At 44.6% G+C, this 23,502-nt stretch overlaps 2 protein-coding genes across 6 annotated transcripts in view; one reads left to right on the top strand and one right to left on the bottom strand.

The window, feature by feature from the left end:
* Nucleotides 1-19,840, top strand: part of SLC7A9 (solute carrier family 7 member 9) — a 40,822-nt gene extending 20,982 nt beyond the window's left edge. For all 4 annotated transcript variants that reach the window (XM_063614085.1, XM_055237113.2, XM_063614086.1 and 1 more), the window contains 4 exons: nt 6,897-6,993; nt 7,910-8,059; nt 17,005-17,179; nt 19,665-19,840. In XM_063614085.1, the coding sequence (XP_063470155.1) occupies nt 6,897-6,993; nt 7,910-8,059; nt 17,005-17,179; nt 19,665-19,729 (487 nt within the window). In that variant the 3' untranslated portion in view covers nt 19,730-19,840. The remainder of the gene's footprint in view (nt 1-6,896; nt 6,994-7,909; nt 8,060-17,004; nt 17,180-19,664) is intronic.
* Nucleotides 19,841-21,061: 1,221 nt separating this feature from the next.
* The window catches only part of TDRD12 (tudor domain containing 12), a 108,328-nt gene continuing 105,887 nt past the window's right edge, over nt 21,062-23,502 (bottom strand). For both annotated transcript variants that reach the window (XM_055237093.2, XM_063614049.1), the window contains one exon: nt 21,062-23,477. In XM_055237093.2, coding sequence (XP_055093068.1) covers nt 23,374-23,477 — 104 coding nt within the window. In that variant the 3' untranslated portion in view covers nt 21,062-23,373. The remainder of the gene's footprint in view (nt 23,478-23,502) is intronic.

Genomic DNA, 23,502 nt, shown 5'->3' with positions numbered 1-23,502 from the left:
TAACTTTTGTATTTTTAGTCGAGATGGGGTTTCACCATGTTGCCCAGGCTCATTTCGAACTCCTGGCTCAAGTGATCCTCCTGCCTCAGCCTCCCAAAGCCCTGGAATTACAGGCATGAGCTATCGTGCCCAGCCTTATATTATTTTTGAGATGGAGTCTCGCTCTGTCACCCAGGCTGGAGTGCAGTGGTGCGATCTCGGCTCACTGCAGTCTCCGCCTCCCTAGTTCAAGCAATTCTCTGCCTCAGCCTCCCAAATAGCTGGGATTACAGGCACCTGCCATCATGCCTGGCTAATTTTTGTATTTTTAGTAGAGACAGAGTTTCACCATCTTGGCCAGGCTGGTCTTGAACTCCTGACCTCGTGATCCACCTGCCTCAGCCTCCCAAAGTGCTGGGATTACAGGTGTGAGCCACCGTGCCCGGCCGCCTTATTTTATTTTTAATTGACAAATAATAATTGCTTATATGGGCTGAGGCAGGAGGATTGCTTGAGGGCAGGAGTTCAAGACTATTCTGGGCCACATGGTGAGACTCTGTCTCTACAAAAAGAAATTTAAAAATTAGCTGGGTGTAGTGGCCCATGCCTGTAGTCCCAGCTACTTGGGAGGCTGAGGTGGGAGGATTGTGTAAGCCCAGAAGTTCTAGGCTGCAGTGAGCCATGATCACACCACTGCACTCCTGCCTGAGTAACAGAGTAAGATCCTGTCTCTAAAAAATAACAACAATAATTGCATATATGTATGTGGTACAGTGTGATGTTTCAATACCTGTAAACATTGTGGAATGAGCACATCAGGCTAATTAGCATATGTATCACCTTACATACTTCTTTATGGTGAGAACATTAAAAATCTACTAGCTGGCTGGGTGCGGTGGCTCACAGCTGTAATCCCAGCACTTTGGGAGGCCAAGGTGGGCGGATCATGAGGTCAGGAGATCGAGACCATCTTGCCTAACACGGTGAAACCCCGTCTCTCCTAAAAATACAAAAAATTAGCTGCGCGTGGTGGCGGGTGCCTGTAGTCCCAGCTACTTGGGAGGCTGAGGCAGGAGAATGGTGTGAACCCGGGAGGTGGAGCTTGCAGTGAGCCAAGATCGCGCCACTGCACTCCAGCCTGGGCAACAGAGCAAGACTCCATCTCAGAAAAAAAAAAAATCCACTAGCTATTTTTAAATATACACTATTACTAACAATAGTCACCTTGCTGTGCAATAGATCACCAGAGCTTATTCCTCCCATCATACTGAAACTCTGTGGCCTTTGACCAACATTTCCCCTTTTGCCGTCCCAGGCCCCTCTTCCTTCAGCCTCTGGTAACCAGCATTCTACTCTCTATTGCTATGTTTGAATTTTTAGATTTCATGTATGTTGCAAGTATTACAACTATCTGGACTGGTGGTACAGGGATAAGAAGAATTTACCAAGACAGCTGTAGGTCAGGAAAGGCAGATTTATTAGAGAAAGTAGGAAAATACGTTGCAAAGGTGCAACGAGCAGGTCAGCAAGAGAGGAGCTGACTGCAAAGAGACAAAGGCTTGCTGGGGATTTTATAGGATGGTACTTGTGCTGTGTGCTGGACGGGGTACAAGCAGTACCAATAATGCCAAGGTTGCAGTGAGCTAACTTGCATTTTTCTATTAGCTGAGGGTCTGGCGATCACTGGGCACAGGAAGATTGTGAGTTATTTGTGCAGGGGGGCTATGTGTCCTGGACCATGAAGAAAGGCACGCTTGTAGCTTATCTGCTTTATCTCTTTTGGCTTTTCCTTGGTCCTACCAGCCTGACTCATTTTCCCTAATTAGGACTCCATAATATATAAGGGAGATCATGGGATATTTGTCTTTCTGTGTCTGGCTTATTTCACTTAGCATAATGTTCTCTAGAGTCATCTCTGCTGTCAAAAAATGACAGAATTCCATTCTCTTTAGAGTCGGAATAGTATTCCATTGTGTATCTATTACATTATTTTTATTCATTCGTCTGTGATGGACACTTAGGTTGTGTCTGTGTCTTGGCTGTGGTGAATAACGTTGTAATGAACATGGGAGTGCAGATACCTGACATGTGGATTTCAATTCATTCAAATATATACCCAGAGGTACATGGGAGTGCAGGTATCTGACATACGATTTCAATTCATTCAAATATATACCCAAGGCCAGATGCAGTGGCTCATGTCTGTAATCCCAGCACTTTGGGGGGCCGAGGTGGGTGGATCACTTGAGGTCAGGAGTTCGAGACCAACCTGGCCAACATGGTGAAACCCTGTCTCTACTAAAAATACAAAAATTAGTGGGGCGTGGTGGCAGATGCCTGTAATTCCAGCTACTCAGGAGGCTGAGGCAGGAGAATTGCTTGAACCCGGGAAGCAGAGGTTGCAGTGAGCCGAGATTGCACCAGTGCACTCCAGCCTGGGTGACACAATGAGACTCCGTCTCAACAACAACAACAACAACAAATCACTGCCCAGACCAATGTTACAGAGCTTCCCTGTTTTCTCCTAGGAATTTTACAGTTTCAAGTCTTACATCAATTTTGAGTAGATTTCTTGTCTAAGGGGTGAGATAAGGGTCCAATTTCATTCTACCAGCTTTCCCACTTGGCATATGAATATTACAATCAGCTTGTCAGTTTCTACAGTAAAGCTGTTGGGATTTTGATCAGGACTGGGTTGAATCCATAGATCAACTGGGGGAAGACTCTACTGTCTTAAAAGTACTGTCTTCCAGCATGGGTACGGTGGCTCACACCTGTAATCAAAGCACTTTGGGAGGCCGAGGGGGAGGACTGCTTGAGCCCATGGGTTAGAGACCAGCCTAGGCAACATAATGAGACCCCATGTCTACAAAAAATACAATAGACTTAGCCAGGCATGGTGGCACATGCCCGTGGTCCCAGCAACTCAGGAGACTGAGGTGGGAGGATCGTGTGAGCCCAGGAGGTCGAGGCTGCAGTGAGCTGAGATTGCACCACTGCACTCCAGCCTGGGAGACAGAGTGAGACCTTGTCTCCAAAAAAAAAAAAAAAAAAGCACTGAGTCTTCCAATCTATGGGTGGACTATTTAGGTCTTTAATCTTGTTTTTAACAACTTTTTTGTTTGTGTGTTTTTTTTGTTTTTTTTTTTTTGTTTTTTTTTTTTTGAGACAGGATCTTGCTTTGTCACCCAGGCTGGAATGCGGTGACACGATCCTGGCTCACTGCAACATCTGCCTCCCAGGTTCAAGTGATTCTCATGCCTCAGCTTCCCAAGTAGCTGGGATTACAGGCATACACCATCACACCTGGCTAATTTTTGTATTTTTAGTAGAGAAAGAGTTTCACCATGTTGCCCAGGCTGGTCTTGAACTCCTGGCCTCAAGTGATCCACCTGCCTCAGCCTCCCAAAGTGTTGGGATTACAGGCGTGAGCCACCGGGCCCAGCTTAATTTTCTGTAAAAAAAAGTTTTTTGAGTAGTTTTTGGTATATAGTTCTTGCACGTCTTTTGTCAAATTTATTCCAAAGAATTTCATTTTTCATACTATTGTAAATGGTATTGTTAAAGTTGCCTTTCAGTTTCTGATAGTTTATTGCTAGTATACACAAACACAATTTTAACAGTTCTAATTAAGGTACAAATATCATAAAACTCACCCTTTGTAATTGTACAACTCAATTATTTTCATAAATTTATAAGGCTGTACAAACATCACAATCCAATTCTAGATCATTTCCATCACCCCAAAAAGTTTCCTCATTACCCAATTAATCCCTGCTTTCACCTGAAACCCCAGGCAACCACTAATCTGCTTCTGTCTCTATAACTTTGCTTTTTCTTGACATTTCATCTAAATGGAATGACACGGGCCAGGCGTGGTGTCTCACGCCTGTAATCCCAGCACTTTGGAAAGGTGAAGTGGGCAGATCACTTGAAGTCAGGAGTTCAAGACCAGCCTGGCCAACATGGTGAAACCCCGTCTCTACTAAAAGTACAAAAATTAGCTGGACGTAGTGGGTGCCTATAATCCCAGCTACTCAGGAGGCTGAGGCAGGAGAATCGCTTGAACCTGGGGGGCGGAGGTTGCAGTGAGCCGAGATTGCACCATCGCACTCCAGCCTGGGTGACAGAGCGAGACTCCATCTCTCAAAAAAAAAAAAAAAAAAAAAGTTTATAGCTTTGGTCATGTAAAATCTGGCAGGACTAGCACTCCCACGTCAGACTTCTCCTTGTCTGTTTAGCATTCCCTATACACTTACAATTATTTTGTCCAGTTCCAAAAGTCCTGCTTGCATTCTGATTGTATGGAATTTCTATATTAATTTCTGGAGGACTGATAAAAAGATTTGACAGTATTCACCTTGAGTCTAAATCTCCCTTCCATTTATCAACTCCCATCCTCCCGGTTTCACTTCTTTTGGGAATTAATATCAAGTTCATATCAATTCAAAGTTAAGATATGTAGTTGTAAGTAGATGGGTCTTTGTGGCATTTGTATTGACTTCTAATTTTATTACACTATAATTAGAGTATGTGACCTTTATGATATCAAGTCTTGGTTTGGGGTTTGTGTTTGTTGTTTTGAGACAGGGTCTCACTGTCGCCCAGGCTGGAGTGTGGTGGCGCAATCATGGCTCACTGCAGCCTCAGACTCCTGTGCTTAAGTGATCCTCCCACCTCAGCCTCTCAAGTAGCTGGGACCACAGGCACGCGCCACCACGCATGGCTAATATTAAGTTTTTTGTAGATGTGAGGTCTTACTATGTTGCCCAAGCTGGTCTCAAACTCCCGGCCTCAAGCAATCCTCCCACTTCAACCTCCAAAGTGCTGGGATTACAGGCATAAGCCACAGTGGCTGGCCTGATATCAATTCTTATTTATTTTATTTATCTTTTTGAGACAGAGTCTCGCTCTGTCATCCGGGCTAGAGTACAGTGGCACAATCTCGGCTCACTGCAACTTCTGCCTCCTAGGTTCAAGTGATTCTCCTGCCTCAGCCTCCCAAGTAGCTGGGATTACAGGCACCTGCCACCACACCTAATTTTTGTGTTTTTAGTAGAGACGGGGTTTCACCATGTTGGCCAGGCTGGTCTTGAACTCCTGACCTCAAGTGATCCGCCCGCCTCGGCCTCCTGAAGTCCTGGGATTACAGGCGTGAGCCACTGTGCCTGGCCTCAATTCTTTAGAAGTTTGAAAATGCCCTTCGTGGCTCACTGATATTTTTATGTTTCCTGTGGTCTTGAAGATAATGTGTATTCCATAATTATATCTAGATTTTTATATGATCATCAAGATTGTAACTTGTAATGTTCAAATCTTGCACTCAAATTGGATTTGCCAATTTTTGTCTGCTATGTTTCAAGGGCTCCTGGGTTTTTGTTTTGTTTTGTTTGAGACAGAGTCTCGTTCTGTCGCCCAGGCTGGAGTCTGGAGTGCAATGGTGCCATCTTGGCTCACTGCAACCTCTGCTTCCCAGGTTCAAGTGATTCTCCTGCCTCAGCTTCAGCCTCAGCTGAGGTTACAGGTGCCCGCCACCACACCCAGCTAATTTTTGTATTTTTAGTAAAGACGGGGTTTCCCCATGTTGGTTAGGCTGGTCTTGAACTCCTGAGCTCAAGCAGTCCACCTGTCTCAGCCTCCCAAAGTGCTGGGATTATAGGCGACAGCCACCATGCCCAGCCCAGGCTCCTGTTTTTTATATCTTCTCCTCTTTATTTTTTTTGAGATGGAGTCTCACTCTGTCACCCAGGCTGAAGTACGGTGGCACAAACTTGGCTCACTGCAACCTCCGCCTCCCGGGTTCAAGCGATTCTTCTGCCTCAGCCCCCTGAGTAGCTGAGAGTACAGGCGCCCGCCACCATGCCTGGCTAATTTTTTGTATTTTTAGTAGACGGGGTTTCACCATGTTGGCCAGGCTGGTCTCAAACTTCTAATCTCGTGATCCGCCCGCCTCGGCCTCCCAAAGTGCCAGGATTACAGGCGTAAGCCACCACATCTGGCTTTTTTTTTTTTGAGACGGAGTCTTACTCTGTTGTCCAGGCTGAAGTCTGGAGTGCAATGGTGGGATCTTAGCTGCAATGGTGCAATCTCAGCTCACCGCAACCTCTGCCTCCCAGGTTCCAGCGATTCTCCTGCCTCAGCCTCCTGAGTAGCTGGGACTACAGGTGTGCACCACCACGCCCAGCTAATTTTTTGTATTTTTAGTAGAGACAGGGTTTCACCATGTTGGCCAGGCTGGTCTCGAACTCCTGACCTCGGGTGATCCACCTGCCTCAGTCTCCCAGTGCTGGGATTACAGGTGTGAGCCACCATGCCTGGCCCAGATTTTTAATTATGGTAACTTTTTCAAGAAATTCTGGTTAGCCAGAGGATACCAGAGGCTGAAAAGCATGGGGGAAAGGGAGATAGGGAGAGACTTGCTAAAGGATACAAAATTACAGCTAGACAGGAGGAACAGGTTCTAGTGTTTTACACGCTGCAGGGTGGCTAGAGCTCACATTAATATTAATATGTAGCTTCAGATAGCTAAGGGAGGATATTGAATCTTTCCAACACAAAGAAATGGTACATTTTTAAAAATTTTAAAGTTATTTGTAGAGATGGGATCTCACTATGTTGCCAGGCTGGTCTCCAACTCCTGGGTCAAGTGAGCCTCCTGCCTTGGCCTCCCAAGGTGTTGGGATTACAGGCGTGAGCCACCAAACCTAGTCTCTCAGTGCGTTTAACCTCCTCACTCACTCTGCCAAAACCCACTCCTCTCCCGAAGACAGACCCCCATCTGAAGCCCAGGTCTGCGCTCAGCTCGCTTCCTGAGCCTCCTGAGGGCTCCTTGGTGGACCCCGGAGCACATGTCCTCGGTGGCCCTGGACAGATGGTCTGCACTCCGGTCAGTGGACTCCCATGTCATTATTTTCCAGACTCATTTATGTGGCGGGCCGGGAGGGCCACATGCTCAAAGTGCTTTCTTACATCAGCGTCAGGCGCCTCACTCCAGCCCCCGCCATCATCTTTTATGTGAGTACGAATCCCGCTACCAGCCTATCTTCAAGGCGGGGACACTCCATCTGCGGGGTGGTCTACACTCCTTTCCCTAGAGGAGAACCACTACTCTCTATCAATCATTCTGAAGACAAGAAAACACACCCAGGAAATACCAGTCCAGGGCCACGCAACTAACACAGGCCAAGATTAGACCTGAGCTTCTAATCCAGGGCCCCAGCCCACATTGGAAACTCTCTGTGAGGAAAATTCGTAATTATGAAGCTGGTACAATATTCATACATATTAGGTTGGTGCAAAAGTAATTGTGGTTTTTGCCATTAAAAACCACAATTACTGGCCAGGCATGGTGGCTCATGCTTATAATCCCAGCACTTTGGGAGGCTGAGGCAGGTGGATCACCTGAGGTCAGGAGTTCGAGAACAGCCTGGCCAACATGGTGAAACCCCATCTCACTAAAAATACAAAAATTAGCCGGGCGTGGTGGTGCCTGACTATAATCCCAGCTACTCAGGAGGCTGAGGCAGGAGAATTGCTTGAACTTGGGAAGTGGAGGTTGCAGTCAACCAAGATCACGCCACTGCACTCCAGCATGGGTGACAGAGTGAGACTCCATCTCAAAAAAACAAAACAAACAAACAAACAAACAAAAAACCAGTTACTTTTGCACCAACATAATACTTTATTTTTCCCTTGCTTAAAATCACAACTTCAAAGATTCAGAAATTTCCCAAGGCTTTTCTGCAGGCTTCATAGAGAAGAGCTATCATAGCCAAAGTCAGGTTTAACCCCAACTATCAAGGAATGCCTAGAAGTTCCTTTCATGCTAAAGTGTTTATTTACAAGAAAAACTGCTTCTTCGGTCTTCTGTGATATGACAACAGTGTTTTGTTGTAGTAATGACCTACAAATCCATTCTTCTTTCTGTTAGGGTATCATAGCAACGATTTATATCATCCCTGGTGACATAAACTCGTTAGTCAATTATTTTAGCTTTGCCGCATGGCTCTTTTATGGCCTGACGATTCTAGGACTCATCGTGATGAGATTTACAAGGAAAGAGCTGGAAAGGCCTATCAAGGTAAGCTTGCAGCCCCAGAGTCACAAGTGGCTTTGGATTTTTTAATGAATTAGATATAACTCTTTCAAATGCTAGGGGCATGCCTTCTAGTTCCAATCTGACTTGACTCTTTTAAAATATCATATTTTAGAGTGGAGTTTACTCTTCATAGCATAGTTTATGATCCAGTTAGCCACCTTATTATTCATTTTATTAAGTCATCACGAATACCTGTGGCCTGTCTCTGTAACCAAAGAGGTCCACCTCTCTCTCTCTCTCTTTTTTTTTTTTTTTTTTTTGGAGACAGAGTCTTGCTCTGTCGCCTGGGCTGGAGTGCAGTGGCACATTCTTGGTTCACTGCAGCCTCCGCCTCCCTGGTTCAAGCAACTCTCCTGCTTCAGCTTCCCAAGTTCCTGGGATTACAGGCATCTGCCACCACGCCTGGCTAATTTTTGTATTTTTAGTAGAGACGGGGTTTTACCATGTTGGCCAGGCTGGTCTCAAACTCCTGACCTCAAGCGATCTGCCTGCCTTGGCCTCCCAAAGTGCTGGGATTACAGGTGTGAGCCACTGCACCCGGCCCAGTTCTGATATCTCTCACACTTTCATAGACTTTTCTTGTTTTATTTTTTTTCTTTAGAGACAGGGTCTCACTGTGTTGCCTAGGCTGGTCACAAACTCCTGGGCTCAAGCGATCCTCCCACCTTGGCTTCCCAAAGTCCTGGGATTACAGGTATGAGCCACCACGCCGGCCTCCTTTCACAGACTGATGGGAACGTCTGAACTCCAGCCGCAGACCCGTTACTGTGCATGCAACCACTCAGAGTCTATTCCTGCCATCTGTTTTGGGCTCCCTCGCGCTCCCTGCATGGCTGGCGTGGATCTACATACCAATAAGGATGAAGTAGAATTTTATTGTTGTTACGTTAAGGGGCTTTAAAAAAAACCCTGCTATTTAATTCTTATGATAACAGACATAAGAAAAAGGTAAGCTGAGGGCTTAAGTCACTAGGACGAGAATAAGGACAATGTCTTTAGCTTTAGGACTTTGTTTTCAGAGATACATCCAGTGGTCTTTCTGGCCCTGTGTCTTGACTATGGACAAGTCTCTGGCATCAGCTGAGTCATGGCACAGCCTGCCTGGAGCCTGGCAGATCCACCTTGGTTAAGTCATTGCAGGCAAAATTATGATGGTAGCATAGACTTATAATCTGCACAAAATCCCTCATAGAAACAGACAGAGCCTCTAGGATAACAAAGGAAAAACCCTTCAGCCAACATCGTCAACACAAATCAAGGAAATGAAGTCTTACCACCAACTCCAGACTCTTAAGTGGATGCCCCACTAGCCTCCAGCACCATGTGTTCCCAGAAGAGAGGGTGCACGTGGAGCGAGGTTCTCAGTGGGAAGATCAGAGGACCCCCAGGGGAGGTGGGGGAGCAGGGCTGCAGTGGCTTAAGCCCTTGAGGATCCCAGAAACTCCCCATAAAAACTCCTTTCCAGAAGGATAAGGATCACTAAAGACAACAGCAAGAGAAACAACTGCTGGGAGAGAAAGGACATGGAACTTGGCAAGAATATCAGGGTCAAGGAGCTGGAGCCTGTGGATACAAATCTCTCAACTGGGAAGGGGCTCCACAGAGAGGCCATGTCCCATTAGCACTTCAAAACATCATTTTAGGGAAGAAAGTCATTTCAGAAATAAAGAGTGGGCAAGAAGGAAAAGAAGGAACACAGAAGCGGAGTGTGGTGGCTCACACCTGTAATCCCAGTACTTTGGGAGGCCAAGGGAGGAAGATCACTTGAGCCCAGGAGTTCAAGACCAGCTTGGGCAACAGCAAGACCCTATCTCTGCAAAAAACAGCTGGGTGTGGTGGTGCATGCCTATAGTCCCAGCTATTTGGGAGGCTGAGGTGGGAGGAATGCTTGAGCCCAGGAGGTCAAGGCTGCATGCAGTGAGCCAAGATCGTGCCACTGCACTCCAGCCTGGGCAACAGAGAGGGACCCTGTCACGAAGAAAAAAAGAAAATAAAGAATATAAGAGCAAAGAAACATGGTAGGAAACAGAGGGCCAAAAGGAAGAAAACAAATATCAGACAGAAATAGAAAGAGTTTGAGAAAACAAGGGGACAGAAAAAAACTAGGGGTGGGGCAGGTGGGGAATCTAATACATGCATAACTGGAGTCCCTGAAGAAGAAAATGCAAGTAACAGAATCCTAAAATCCATAATTCAAGAAATATTTCCTGGGGTGGGAGGAAATGTGGAGGGTGGATCTTGAACCAACGTACTGAAAGGCATACAATGTAACTGGAAAATTGGAGCTAAAATTGGCAGCAAAAATATATGCTGATAAAATTACAGAGCTTTAAAAAAATGCTTTGGGCATCCACTCCCCTTTTCCCATTCCCACTCTCATCTGCAATTCACTTATAAAGGAAATAAATAATTCTGGCCTCAAAGTTTTCATCACCAATACTTCATGCCACAAGAGAGTGGAGCAACATATTTAAACTACTCAAAGGAGGAAAATGTAAGCCAAATTCTTATACCCAGCCAAACTGACCTTGCAGGATAAAGTCTATAGTCGCTAGTATGAAAGAACTCAAGGCAAATATCCTTACACGAGACTTGGTTTTTTTTTTTTTTTTTTTTTTGAGACGGAGTGTCACTCTGTCATCCAGGCTGGAGTGCAGTGGCACGATCTCAGCTCACTGTAACCTCCGCCTCCTGGGTTCAAGCGATTCTCCTGTGTCAGCCTCCTAAGTAGCTGGGATTATAGGTGCGTGCCACCAAGCCTGGCTAGTTTTTATATTTTTAGTAGAGACAGGGTTTCACCATGTTGGTCAGGCTGGTGACTTTGTGATCCACCCACCTCAGCCTTCCAAAGTGCTGGGATTACAGGTGTGAGCCACCACACCCCACCAATTACATGAGACCTTGAGGAATCACCCAGAGAATGAGCTTCAGAAACCAAAAAGTCACTGGCAAAGGTGAATATATCAAATTATAGAACTAAGATTAATGATGAGAGATAAAGGGGACAGAAGTGTATGCCACTATTATGCACTGGCAATATCATACAAAAACAGGAACGAGAGAAAGCACATGGAAAAGTATATGCCAACTGAGGAAAGTAGCCAGACAAGCTGCCAATAAGGAAGCCACTTTAAATTAGATGCTGGGAGGAAGAGAACACCTAGCTAACTTCATTATTGCTTATTATACACAATAAAAAAAGAAGAAACTAAGGCTATTATATGCTCAGTTAATAATATTCATATCTTTAAAAGGGGACTAAGGGTATTATATATAATATATACATATATGTGTACTATATATGTGTATAATGTATACATGTAATATATGTGTATAATAGATATGTATGTATATACTATGTTTATGTATATATGTATATGTGTATAATTACATGTCTGTTATACATATAGATACATATACATATATAAGTACATATATACATATATGTATAATATCTTTAAAAGTGGACCAAGGGTATTATATAAGGATATAAGATATATATGTATATGTTATATATACGTATATATTATAGGTATATGTATAATACATGTGTTTTTATATACACAAATATGTATATACATAATATATAACATATATACAACAAATATATAATATATAGCATTAAATATATGTATAATATATGTATATTATGCCTATTATATATGTATAGATTGTGTCTATTATATATATTATATAATATACACATATATAAGAATATATCCTTATATAATACCCTTAGTCCCCTTTAAAATATATTAGTTATGATATATTAGCTGTAATAGTTACAGTAATTCTCAGAACAAAAACACATCCTTCATACCTACCAAAAGACCATTAAAAAAGGAGGTGTGCTTAGAATACATGAAATAATTAAAATTTAACATTTAACATTTAAACAAAGGAGGGAACAAAACAGACCATACTGTAAAAGACCCTACATATAAAGCCTTGTATAGGAGGACCCCTCAGAATACCTTCCTGGTTGATGTTTTCTTGTAGACTGCTTATCAGGATTTTTTGTCATTGCTATTTTTTGCTTATTAGTTTTTAACACCCTAAACTATAGAATCCATGAATCTCTAACTGCTCTCATTTCCAGCTGATATTTATATGGAAAAATTAGTATTTGAATCCCCAAAATGTAGTATAAACTTTTAATAAAATGTGTGATAAAAGTTTCAAGTTACATTCCAAATTCAACACACGCCAAAATCACGTGTAGGCGTGCTGAAAGTCACGCGTAGGTGTACTGACAGTGTGAGGTGTGAGCATCTCACGTCTTGCGAGACCATGTTATTGCATTAAAGGCAGTCATTGGTCAACAGCCATGTTAATTGTTTGGTCACCAAAAATTATTTTAAATGCAGTTTACCATCTAATATAATCTGTGTTGGGTAACATGTTATTTATATGTGCATTTACTGTGTTTTGGTTGGGAATTTGAGGTTTCTTTCCTTTTTTTTTTTTTTTTTTTTGGATGGAGTCTTCTCTGTTGCCCAGGCTGGAGTGCAGTGGTGTGATTACTACTCACTGCAACTGTGCCTCCTGGGCTCAAGCAATCCTCCCACCTCAGCCTCCCAAATAGCTGGGACCACAGGTGCATGCCACCACACCTGGCTAATTTTTGTATTTTTTGCAGAGATGGGGTTTCACCATGTGGGCCAGACTGGTCTTGAACTCCTGGGCTCAAGTTATCCTCCTGCCTTGGCCTCCCAAAGTACTGGGATTACAGGTGTGAGCCACCGCACCTGGCAGGAAATTTGAGGTTTCCTATGGTGAATGTAAAAGAAGGGACACAGGCCTGGGGGGTTCTTCCATAGAACATCACTCTTCAAGGACGCAAGACTGACAGTAAGTAGAGGATGCTTGTATACAGAAAGATAAAGCACCACGAGAGAATGGAGACCAGACTTATCATTATATGAATAAATGGGCTTACTCCATTTAAATTGGACTTACATCACCCATTGAAAGTAAAAGATTTTTCAGGTGGATCTTCAAAGCTGTGAAAAATTAAAAGAACAGGCAGAGAAATATCAAGCAAATGAATATACAGAAAAACGGGCTGTGATCGTATCAGACAAGTGCTCAGGCCCAAAGCATTACTTAAGACAAAGACAGGCCATGCTAAAGGCTAAAATCCACAGTGAAGAGATAAGTTTTGAAAACCTATTCACCAAACCATATAGGAACCATCTTTACGAAGCAGAAACTGCAGGAAATCCAGGGAGGGAGAAACACATTAATAACAGGTGACTGGGAAACACCTCCCTCAGGCCAAGACAGATCTGGACACAGCACTGGTAAAAGTGACTGGAGATCTAAAATATAGCAAGATAGATCTTAGAGGTTTTTATCAAGCCCTGAACCCCAACAACAGCGAGTATACCTTTTTCAGTTGCAAATGGGACCTGTCTGAAAACTGACAGCTTTTAATGCCATGAAGAAAACCCTGATATTTCAAAAAACCCCAGAAATCAAAACAAACAAAAAGCAAATAACATTCTCTGTCTATAATGAAACAAAACAGGAAATTGAGAAAAGAAAAAAGTTAAACTTTTGGGTCCAAGAGGAAATATTAATAGAAATAGAACAAAAAAGTACATAAATTCTGGCCGGGCGTGGTGGCTCATGCCTGTAATCCCAGCATTTTGGGAGGCCAAGGCGGTTGCGTCACTTGAGGTCAGGAGTTCGAGACCAGCCTGGCCAACATGGTGAAACCCCATCTCTACTAAAAATACAAAAATTAGGCCGGGCGTGGTGGCTCACGCCTGTAATCCCAGCACTTTGGGAGGCCGAGGCGGGCGGATCACGAGGTCAGGAGATTGAGACCATCCTGGCTAACACGGTGAAACCCCATCTCTACTAAAAATACAAAAAATTAGCTGGGCGTGGTGGCGGGCGCCTGTAGTCCCAGCTACTCAGGAGGCTGAGGCTGGAGAATCACTTGAACCTGGGAGGCAGAGGTTGCAGTGAGCCGAGATTGTGCCACTGCACTCCAGCCTGGGTGACAAACTGAGACTCGGTCACACACACACACACACACACACACACAGAGTACATAAATTCCTAGAAATAGCAGTAATGATGACAGGACATATAATCTATGAACACAGCTTAAATAGTGCTTTGAGGAAGCTCCATTACATTAAATATATCAATAAAAATGAAAACAAATTAGACAACTTCAAAAGCAAGATAAAGAACAACAGAAAACCAAAAGAGAATAGAAGGAACTAATAAGCAGGAAAAAAACTTAAGGTGTTGGCCGGGCACGGTGGCTCACGCCTGTAATCCCAGCACTTTGGGAGGCCGAGGCGGGCGGCGGATCATGAGGTCAGGAGATCGAGACCATCCTGGCCAACATGGTGAAACCCTGTCTCTACTAAAAATACAAAAAATTAGCCGGGCGTGGTGGTGGGCACTTGTAGTCCCAGCTACTTGGGAGGCTGAGGCAGGAGAATGGCATGAACCTGGGAGGCGGAGTTTGCAGTGAGCTGAGATTGCACCACTGCACTCCAGCCTGGGTGACGGAGTGAGACTCTGTCTCAAAAAAAAAAAAAAAAAGAAAAAAGGTGTTAGAAAAAACAGAAATGAATGAATGAGTGAATAATAATCAGGCTTTTTGAAAGTTTTCCTTTTTCAATGCTCTGGAATAAATTAAGCAATACTGGAATTGTCTGATTTTTAGAATTTCCCTGTGATTCTAATGCAACTAAGATCAGTTTTAGTAAATTACATTTTCCTAGAAAATTGTCCATTTCTTTTAGGTATTCAAATTTATCTGTATAGCGTTGTACAAAATAGTCTTATGATTTGTATTAATCTTTAGAACATAACTTATGTTGTAAAGATTAATTGCCCATTTTTATTTTTTATTTGTGTTTGTGCTTTCTCCTTAAGGTTAGCTATTGATTTTATTGATTTTTCAAGTTATTTTTAGACTATAACATTGATAGCAAACCTTACAAAGGTAACATTCACAAAAAAAGGGAAATGTACTGACCAATCTGACTTAGGAATAACGATATAAAAAATCTAAAATAAAATATTAACAAACAGAACCCAGTTACGCTAAAAAGATAATATATCATGACTAGGTCCAGTCTATGCAAAGGTAGCTGAAGACTAGAAAATCCATTAACTAAAAGTTTAATTCAGGGGCTGGGTGTGGTTGGCTCATGCCTGTAATCCTAATGCTTTGGGAGGCTGAGGCGGGCAGATCATTTGAGGTCAGAAGTTCGAGACCAGCCTGGCCAACGTGGTGAAACCCTGTCTCTACTAAAAATACAAAAATTAGTTGGGTGTGTTGGCACATGCCTGTAATCTCAGCTACTTGGGAGGCTGAGGCAGGAGAATTGTTTGAACCCAAGAGGCAGAGGTTGCAGTGAGCCAAGATCATGCCACTGCACTCCAGCCTGGGCGACAGAGACTCTGTCTTGGGAAACAAAACAAACAAACAAAACAAAACACAGTCAAAGGAAAAATGCAATGACACTTGAAAACAAAACAATCCCAGCAAACTGAACTTTGCTCCTAATAAGAGAATGCCAAAATTAATCTCTGTCCTTGTAAAAGGATAATGAGTCCTCCAATCACCCAGGTTATGGTCTTTATTTACTTATTTTTAGACAGAGTCTCACTCTGTCGCCTGGGCTGGAGGGCAGTGGCACATTCTTGGCTCACTGCAGCCTCCGCCTCCCAGGTTCAAGCGACTCTCCTGCTTCAGCTTCCCAAGTTGCTGGGATTACAGGCATCTGCCACCACGCCCAGCTAATTTTTGTATTTTTAGTAGAGACGGGGTTTCACCATGTTGGCCCGGTTGGTCTCAAACTCCTAGACTGAAGTGATCTGCCTGCCTCAGCCTCCCAAAGTGCTGGGATTACAGAAGTGAGCCACTGCACCCAGCCTCCAGGTTATGGTCTTTAAATGCCATTTCCTGCTAACAAAGCTCTCTGGAGAAATGGATGAAAACCCAGGTCTGGCTCTGGAGAGATGAACGAAAACCCAGATCTGGCACTTCTTGTCACCCAGAAAACAAAGAGGCTTTTGGAGATCACTGGCGTCCCATTCCCAGGGCCCAGGACAGTGTGAAGGGCTCCTGCTGCCCCACACAGGACCTTCTGAACAACGTGAACAATGACTACAATGGATTGAAACTCACCACGTATAGAAAAACCCACAGGTTTGAGTTGCCTTTGGAGGTCTCAGGGGCCCAACTTGTCATTCTGGAAACACACAGAATAGAGTGCTGGTCCTGCCCTTCCTGTATGAACTGCAATTCAGAATAACCAGAAAGTTGAAGTACTTCATACAGCATTTCAGATAATTGAGGAAGAAATGACAAATTAGAAAAATCACCATTTTGCAAACCCTGATGAAACAATGAAGGCAACGATCGTCAGTGGATGCTAAAACATTAAACAGTTTATCTTTTTTTTTTTTTCTTTTTTGAGATGGGAGTTTTCTTCCTGTGGCCCAGGCTAGAGTACAATGGCGCGATCTCGGCTCACTGCAGCCTCCGCCTCCTGGGTTCAAGTCATTCTCCTACCTCAGCTCCTGAGGAGCTGGGATTACAGGTGCCTGCCACCACGCCCGGCTAACTTTTGTGTTTTTGGTAGAGACGAGGTTTCACTGTGTTGGCCAGGCTGGTCTTGAACTCCTGACCTCAAGGGACCCACCGGCCTTGGCCTCCCTAAGTGCTGAGATTATAGGTGTGAGCACCCACACCCAGCCACAGAATTTTTTAAAAAGTAAAGAAAATTTTTAAAAGGTATAGATGAAATAAGATTGGCAAAATTACATTAAAATTATTGAAATTGGAGGAGGGGTACATGGAGTTCATATTCGTTTTATAAAAATTGGTTTTTTATAATGAAAAATTTCAAAAAGAAAATGAGTACCCATGACCTGTTTTTCGCCTCCAGGTGCCCATAGTCATCCCCATCTTGGTGACACTCATCTCTGTGTTTTTGGTTCTGGCTCCAATCATCAGCAAGCCCGCATGGGAGTACCTCTACTGTGTGCTGTTTATGTTAAGCGGCCTTTTATTTTACTTCCTGTTTGTCCACTACAAGTTTGGATGGGCTCAGAAAATCTCAAGTAAGTACCAACAGAAGGGCCGTTTGGCTTCTGTGAGGTGCAGGCAGGCACAGCGTCCTCACCTGTCCTGACTCCAAGACCTCTGTCACAGTGTCTCACCCTGCTGGCAGATCTCCCTTGTCCCAGGAGGACACATGCCCACGCCCTCACTGTACACCTCTGGGTCCACCCTTGGTTGTTTTGTTCCTGTCAATTACTGTAATAAGTAGGAAGGGAAAGCACTGTTTTCTTTTCTTTTTGGAGACACAGTCTTGCTCTTTGCCCAGGCTAAAGTGCAGTGGCATGGTCATAGCTCACTGCAGCCTTGAACTCCCGGGCTCAAGCCATCCTCCCACCTGGGCCTCCCAAGTAGCTGGGACCACAGGCACACACTACACCTGGCTATTTTTTTTATTTTTTGTAGAGAAGGGGTCTCACTAGGTACCCCAGACTGGTCTTGAACTCCTGGGCTCAAACCATCCTCCCACCTTGGCTTTCCAAAGTGCTGGGACTACTGGCCTAAGCCACTGTACCTGGTCATTTTTCTTTTCTTTTCTTTCTTTTTTTTTTTTGAGACACAGTCTCACTCTGTTGCCCAGGCTGGAGTGCAGTGGTGCGGTCTCAGCTCACTGCAACCTCCACCTCCCAGGTTCAAGCGATTCTTGTGCCTCAGCCTCCCGAGTAGCTGGGATTACAGGCGTGCACCACCACGCCCAGCTAATTTTTGTGTTTTTAGTAGAGATGAGGTTTCACCATGTTGGCCAGGCTGGTCTCAAACTCCTGACCTCAGGTGATCCACCCGCCTTGGCCTCCTAAAGTGCTGGGATTACAGATGTGAGCCACTGCGCCCAGCCCATTTTCTTTGTTTTGAGATGGAGTTTTGCTCTTGTTGTCCAGGCTGGAGTGCACTGGCACGATCTCGGCTCACTACAACCTCTGCCTCCCAGGTTCAAGTGATTTTGCTGCCTCAGCCTCCCGAGAAGTTGGGATTACAGGCGCCTGCCACCATGCCTGGCTAATTTTCTTGTTGTTTTGTATTTTTAGTAGAGTCAGGGTTTCATCATTGTTGGCCAGGCTGGTCTTGAACTCCTGACCTCAGGTGATCCACCCGCATCAGCCTCCCAAAGTGCAGGGATTACAGGTGTGAGCCACTGCGCCCAGCCCCATTTTCTTTTTAATTGCAAAAGACACACAACATAAATGTTTCTATCTCAGCCACTTTTCAGTGCAAAGTTCAGTAGTGTTAGGCATATTCCCACCATCGTGCGCCTCATCCTGAAACACCATTCTCCTTTGTCTGATATGCAGACATCATCTAAGAGGCCTAGCAGCATCGCAAAGACACACAAAAAGTCATGGCCTTGGCCTGGGGAACTGGGCTGGGGCCCAAGCCTTCTAATGCCAAGGGCACAGGGCTCACTCTTTCAGCAGTCCTGACCCTCATCAATTTTAGGACAGTTGTTTAAAAGTTTAGCTACATTAGTAGCCACTTTTGCTTCTGAAAAGAAAGCACTTGTGTCAAAGTACATCAAAAGAGACTGAATTACACCTTTAAAAAAGTCTATATTGGGCCGGGCGCAGTGGCTCACGCCTGTAATCCCAGCACTTTGGGAGGCCGAGGGGGTAGATCACGACATCAGGAGATCGAGACCACCCTGGCTAATATGGTGAAACCCTGTCTCCACTAAAAATACAAAAAAATTAGCCAGGCATGGTGGCGGGCGCCTGTAGTCCCAGCTACTCAGGAGGCTGAGGCAGAAGAATGGCGTGAACCCAGGAGGCGGAGCTTGCAGTGAGCCGAGATCGCCCCACTGTACTCCAGCCTGGGCAACAGAGCGAGAGTCCGTCTCAACACAAAAACGAAAAATGTATATTATATTCACAATGTTTTATCCTTTACAACAGATTCAACTGCAGGAAACCCTATTTATTTTTTTTTGTATTTTTAGTAGAGACGGGGTTTCACTGTGTTAGCCAGGATATTCTCGATCTCCTGACCTCATGATCTGCCCACGTAGGAAACCCCATTTCTAAAAGCCTTTAAGACTTCCTGGGCATCCTCATGGGGCAGTGAGACTATCTGTTTCCTAGTCTTCCTGTACCCAGTCCCTCTTCCTCTTCCAGGAGCTCCTTGAGGACAGGAATTGGGCTGTGCGCAATTTAACTCTGGCTGCAGCAGCCTGTAACAGCCAGTTAAGATTTATTAAGTGAATGTGATTAAAAGCCTGCCTATTTCTCCTGTTCAGCTTGTCTGAACTGGAGAGTGCAATCGCCCCTCTAGACACTCCTAGGAGGTTTTTATTTCTATTCCTGCAATTCTGGGAAAAGACAGAAGCCAGGAAAGCATGAAATCCAACCAGAAGGCAGGAAAGCTGGCCATCCCCTGAGCACAGGGTCTAGGTGACGCATCACCAAAGACTGAGAAAAATGTCACCCTCACCCACAACTCCAGTGAAACTTTTGAATTTCAGTCTAACTAACTACTCATTTTTGACTCTTATTTCAGAGCCGATTACCATGCACCTTCAGATGCTAATGGAAGTGGTCCCACCGGAGGAAGACCCTGAGTAACAAGCTCCGTCTCTTGTAGCCAAATCAAAGCTGAGTTTATTTTCTTAAGCAGTATTTGTGGTTATTTCTTCCTTTTTTTCTTATGAATAAAATATACTCAGATGTTTAAAATATTGTTATTTTTAGATATTCTTAGTTCTCTGAGTGGGGGTTCTAGAAAGGGGAAGTGGAAAGTGTTTGCTAAAGTTGTTGTCAGGTGAGATGTCACCTAACAGAAGGCAGATGCTTAGGGAAGGGCTGAATAAAAGCCACCATTACAGTGGCAGCTATTTATTTAACAAAGGGCACATCACACTTAAATGAAGGGTGTTCTTTAAACTCAATGTCAATAAGGTCTCTTCTTTTATATAAAATGGATGACATTTTTGCTTTGATTGATACAGATTTAAAAACAACAGTAAATTACTGGCCAGGTGTGGTGGCTCACGCCTATAATCTCAGCACTTTGGGAGGCCAAGATGGATAGATCGCTTGAGTCCAGGAGTTCAAGACCAGCCTGGGCAACATGGCAAAATCATGTCTCTACAAAAAACAAACATAAAAAAATTATTAGCCAGGCATAGTGTTGCACACCTGTAGTCCCAGCTACTCCAGAGGCTGAGGTGGGAGCATCACCTGAGCCTGGGAGTTGAGGGTGTAGTGAGCCATCATCATGCCACTGCACTCCAGCCTGGATGACAGAGACCCCAACTCAAAAAGTAAATAAATATATAAAAATAATATTAAAGTACAAATGTTTCTCACCCACTCTCCCCTACCCTAAAAGTACTGGTGCCCTGTGCTGAGCCTGTGATGTGTGTGGCATGTATCTGCCAGGATGAATGGCAAGAGCTGAGCCTCCATCCAGAACCCTCCACAGCTGGTGTGCTCATCACGAGGGTCGCCTACGTTGCCAGTCAGCATTGCTGGCTCCCCAGCAGCCTTCATGGGCGTTTTAGTCAAACCAGAAAGTGTGGTGAGTAAAGTTTTGTTCTGTGTTTGGCATTCAGGGAAAGTACTGTTTTTGGTTTTTTGTTTTTTTTTTTTTTGAGATGGAGTCTTGCTCTGTCGCCCAGGCTGGAGTGCAGTGGCACAATCTCGGCTCACTGCAAGCTCTGCCTCCTGGGTTCACGCCATTCTCCTGCCTCAGCCTCTCTGAGTAGCTGGGACTACAGGCTCCCGCCACCAAACTCGGCTAATTTTTTTGTATTTTTAGTAGAGACGGGGTTTCACCGTGGTCTTGATCTCCTGACCTCGTGATCCGCCCGCCTCGGCCTCCCAAAGTGCTGGGATTACAAGCGTGAGCCACCATGCCCGGCCGAAAGTACTGTTTAACAAATGTAAAAAGCAGCATTTCTGTGGAAACAGTGAAATTTTATTGATGATACACTGCAGAAGACATCCATACCACAACTAAGTATGAGCGATTTTAGAAGCATAGAGACAAAGGCACTTTCACCTTGTATTTTAGATATTTGCCCAAAACTTGAAATCAGACATATTCATAGCAGTACAGAAAACCAATGACTAATTGTTCACATAATCAGCATCCTATATCCTACAAAATGTTAGAGATTCAGATATTAGAAAATTTGAATGTCTGAAAAAAGAAACAGATCTAAGCATGCAGTTGTCCTCCCTGCATTTTCACACGTGCACAGCAAACACATTGTCACTAGCTATTATCATTTGCTATGTTGTATGAAAGAGACTCGACGCACCTGGGTGTAAACAGCAGGCAGCTGGTGCGCACAGGGAGCCACTGGACGGCGGCCTTGTCTCTGCTCCCAGAGCTCCACCAACAGGGCAGCAGCCACATGCAGAGAAACGGACACTGACACGGGTGTTAGAAGAGCCCCACAGTCAAAACCTTCGCCAGCAAAAAACACCAGAACTTTCTACTTCCCAAGAGCCTGCCCGGTTTAGCTACGAAGAAGGAAAATCACCATCTTACTTCATGGGCCGATTCGATACCTGCCAGTCACCCTGCGAAGGTCATAGCAGTGACCTGGGCACACTCCCGGCAGCTGTCCTGGCTGCACAGCGTGTCCTCCCAGGAGAGGCCAGGGCTCTGAGCCCCCATCACAGAGCCACTGGGCAGAAAAACTGCCCAACCCAGCAGCACTCGGCAGGCGCTCCCTGAGACAAGGCCAGGCCACACAATGAGGGGATGTCTCATTTTACAGATGAGAAAACTGAGCCAGAGTGTGATCCAGACCTGCTCACAGGACAGCTGAATGACAAAATTCGCCTCTAGTTCAAGCGGTGGCTTCTGCTGGGACATACATAAGCCTGGGCATCAGTGCTGTCTGATACAAAAAAATAATAAAGATCTTGGGGCCGTCACACAACACTCATGTTCTATCCAAATTCTTTTCCATTCTGAGGCGAAGCTGATAAACAGACACTGAGTGCACAGGACTTTTAATTTCCCAATAGCTCACCTTTCTCGCTTTTTCAGTCAACAAAGAAACCCAAAGCACAAAAGCCAGCCTCTGGGTGTGGCCATGACTACATACACTCCTCCCCTAAACCTGGTGACCCCTCAGTGCTGCAGCCACAATGCGGATGGGGTGGCGAATGTCTGCAGGACTCACGACATGTAGGCGTTCAAAGGTCACCCCAGGCACCCCATAGGCCCTTGTAAATTTCCACTAAAAAGCAACCTTTGTGCCATCTGCTCAGGACTCTGCAGGTCCAAGGGATTGTTTAGAACCAGCAGCTTCATCCCGGAATGCCCTGGGTCTTACTGAGCAATCCGATTTCTATCCTTGGACTATCTCTTCATCAGAAGTCAACTTACTCTGAGGAGCTATCACTATCCAAGAATGCTAACACTATCAATTCATATAGATGGTTATGTTAAATCCCACTATCTCATGGTTGAAAGGCCTGGTTCAACAGTTGCTGAGTGTAAGTGTGTACATTAGAAACCTCAATTTATATGTGTAAGATCAGGTTTGTAGCAACATATCAAACAGAGGTCTAGGTGAAAAAAAAATGAATGGACTGACTCCAGACAGCGCATTTCATCACCCAGATGCACGCCTGCTCTGCCAGGGTGAGCGGCGAGAGGCGCCGGACAGGACAGACAAGCCGGCGGAATCAGACCACACCTGCCATTTCTCTGTGTCCACCCTCCTTTGATGGTCTTGTCATCAGCCTATTTTTAAGTCAATGAAGAATTTCTCACTGTTACCAAGTCCAGCACCACAAGGTGACAGTAATCATTTATCCTTGAGGTAAAGAAAGTTTTGGTTGGCCAGGTGTGGTGGCTCACACCTGTAATCCCAGCACTTTGGGAGGCTGAGGTGGGAGGATTACCTGAGGTCAGGAGTTCGAGACCAGCCTGTCCAACATGGTGAAACCCTGTCTCTACTAAAAATACAAAAATTAGTCAGGCATGGTGGCACACGCCTGTAATCCCAGCTACTCAGGAGGCTGAGGCAGGAGAATTGCTTGAGCCTGTGAGGTGGAGGTTGCAGTGAGCCAAGATCATGCCACTGCACTCCAGCCAGGCCGACAGAGCAAGACTGTCTCAAAAAAAAAAAAAAAAAAAGAAAGAAAGAAAAGAAAGATTTGGTTATGACTGACTGTTTTCTTAACTTTTGGTCACATGGCAATATCCATTTTTGTTCAACATCTTCCAGCTGCTCTTGAGGACGTCATTCACCTTTGCATTCACTCTCACTGTCGTCATCCTCTGAAGTGCTGCTACTGTCTTCAACCACCTCTGTCACTGTGTACGGCAGGTTTTTAGAATTCACTACTAAAGGAGTAAGATATTATAACAA

This window comes from Symphalangus syndactylus, chromosome 13 (assembly GCF_028878055.3).
Source record: "Symphalangus syndactylus isolate Jambi chromosome 13, NHGRI_mSymSyn1-v2.1_pri, whole genome shotgun sequence".
NCBI lineage: Eukaryota > Metazoa > Chordata > Mammalia > Primates > Hylobatidae > Symphalangus > Symphalangus syndactylus.
Note: the sequence above shows the minus strand (reverse complement) of the source record. Positions and strands in the feature narration are given on the sequence as shown.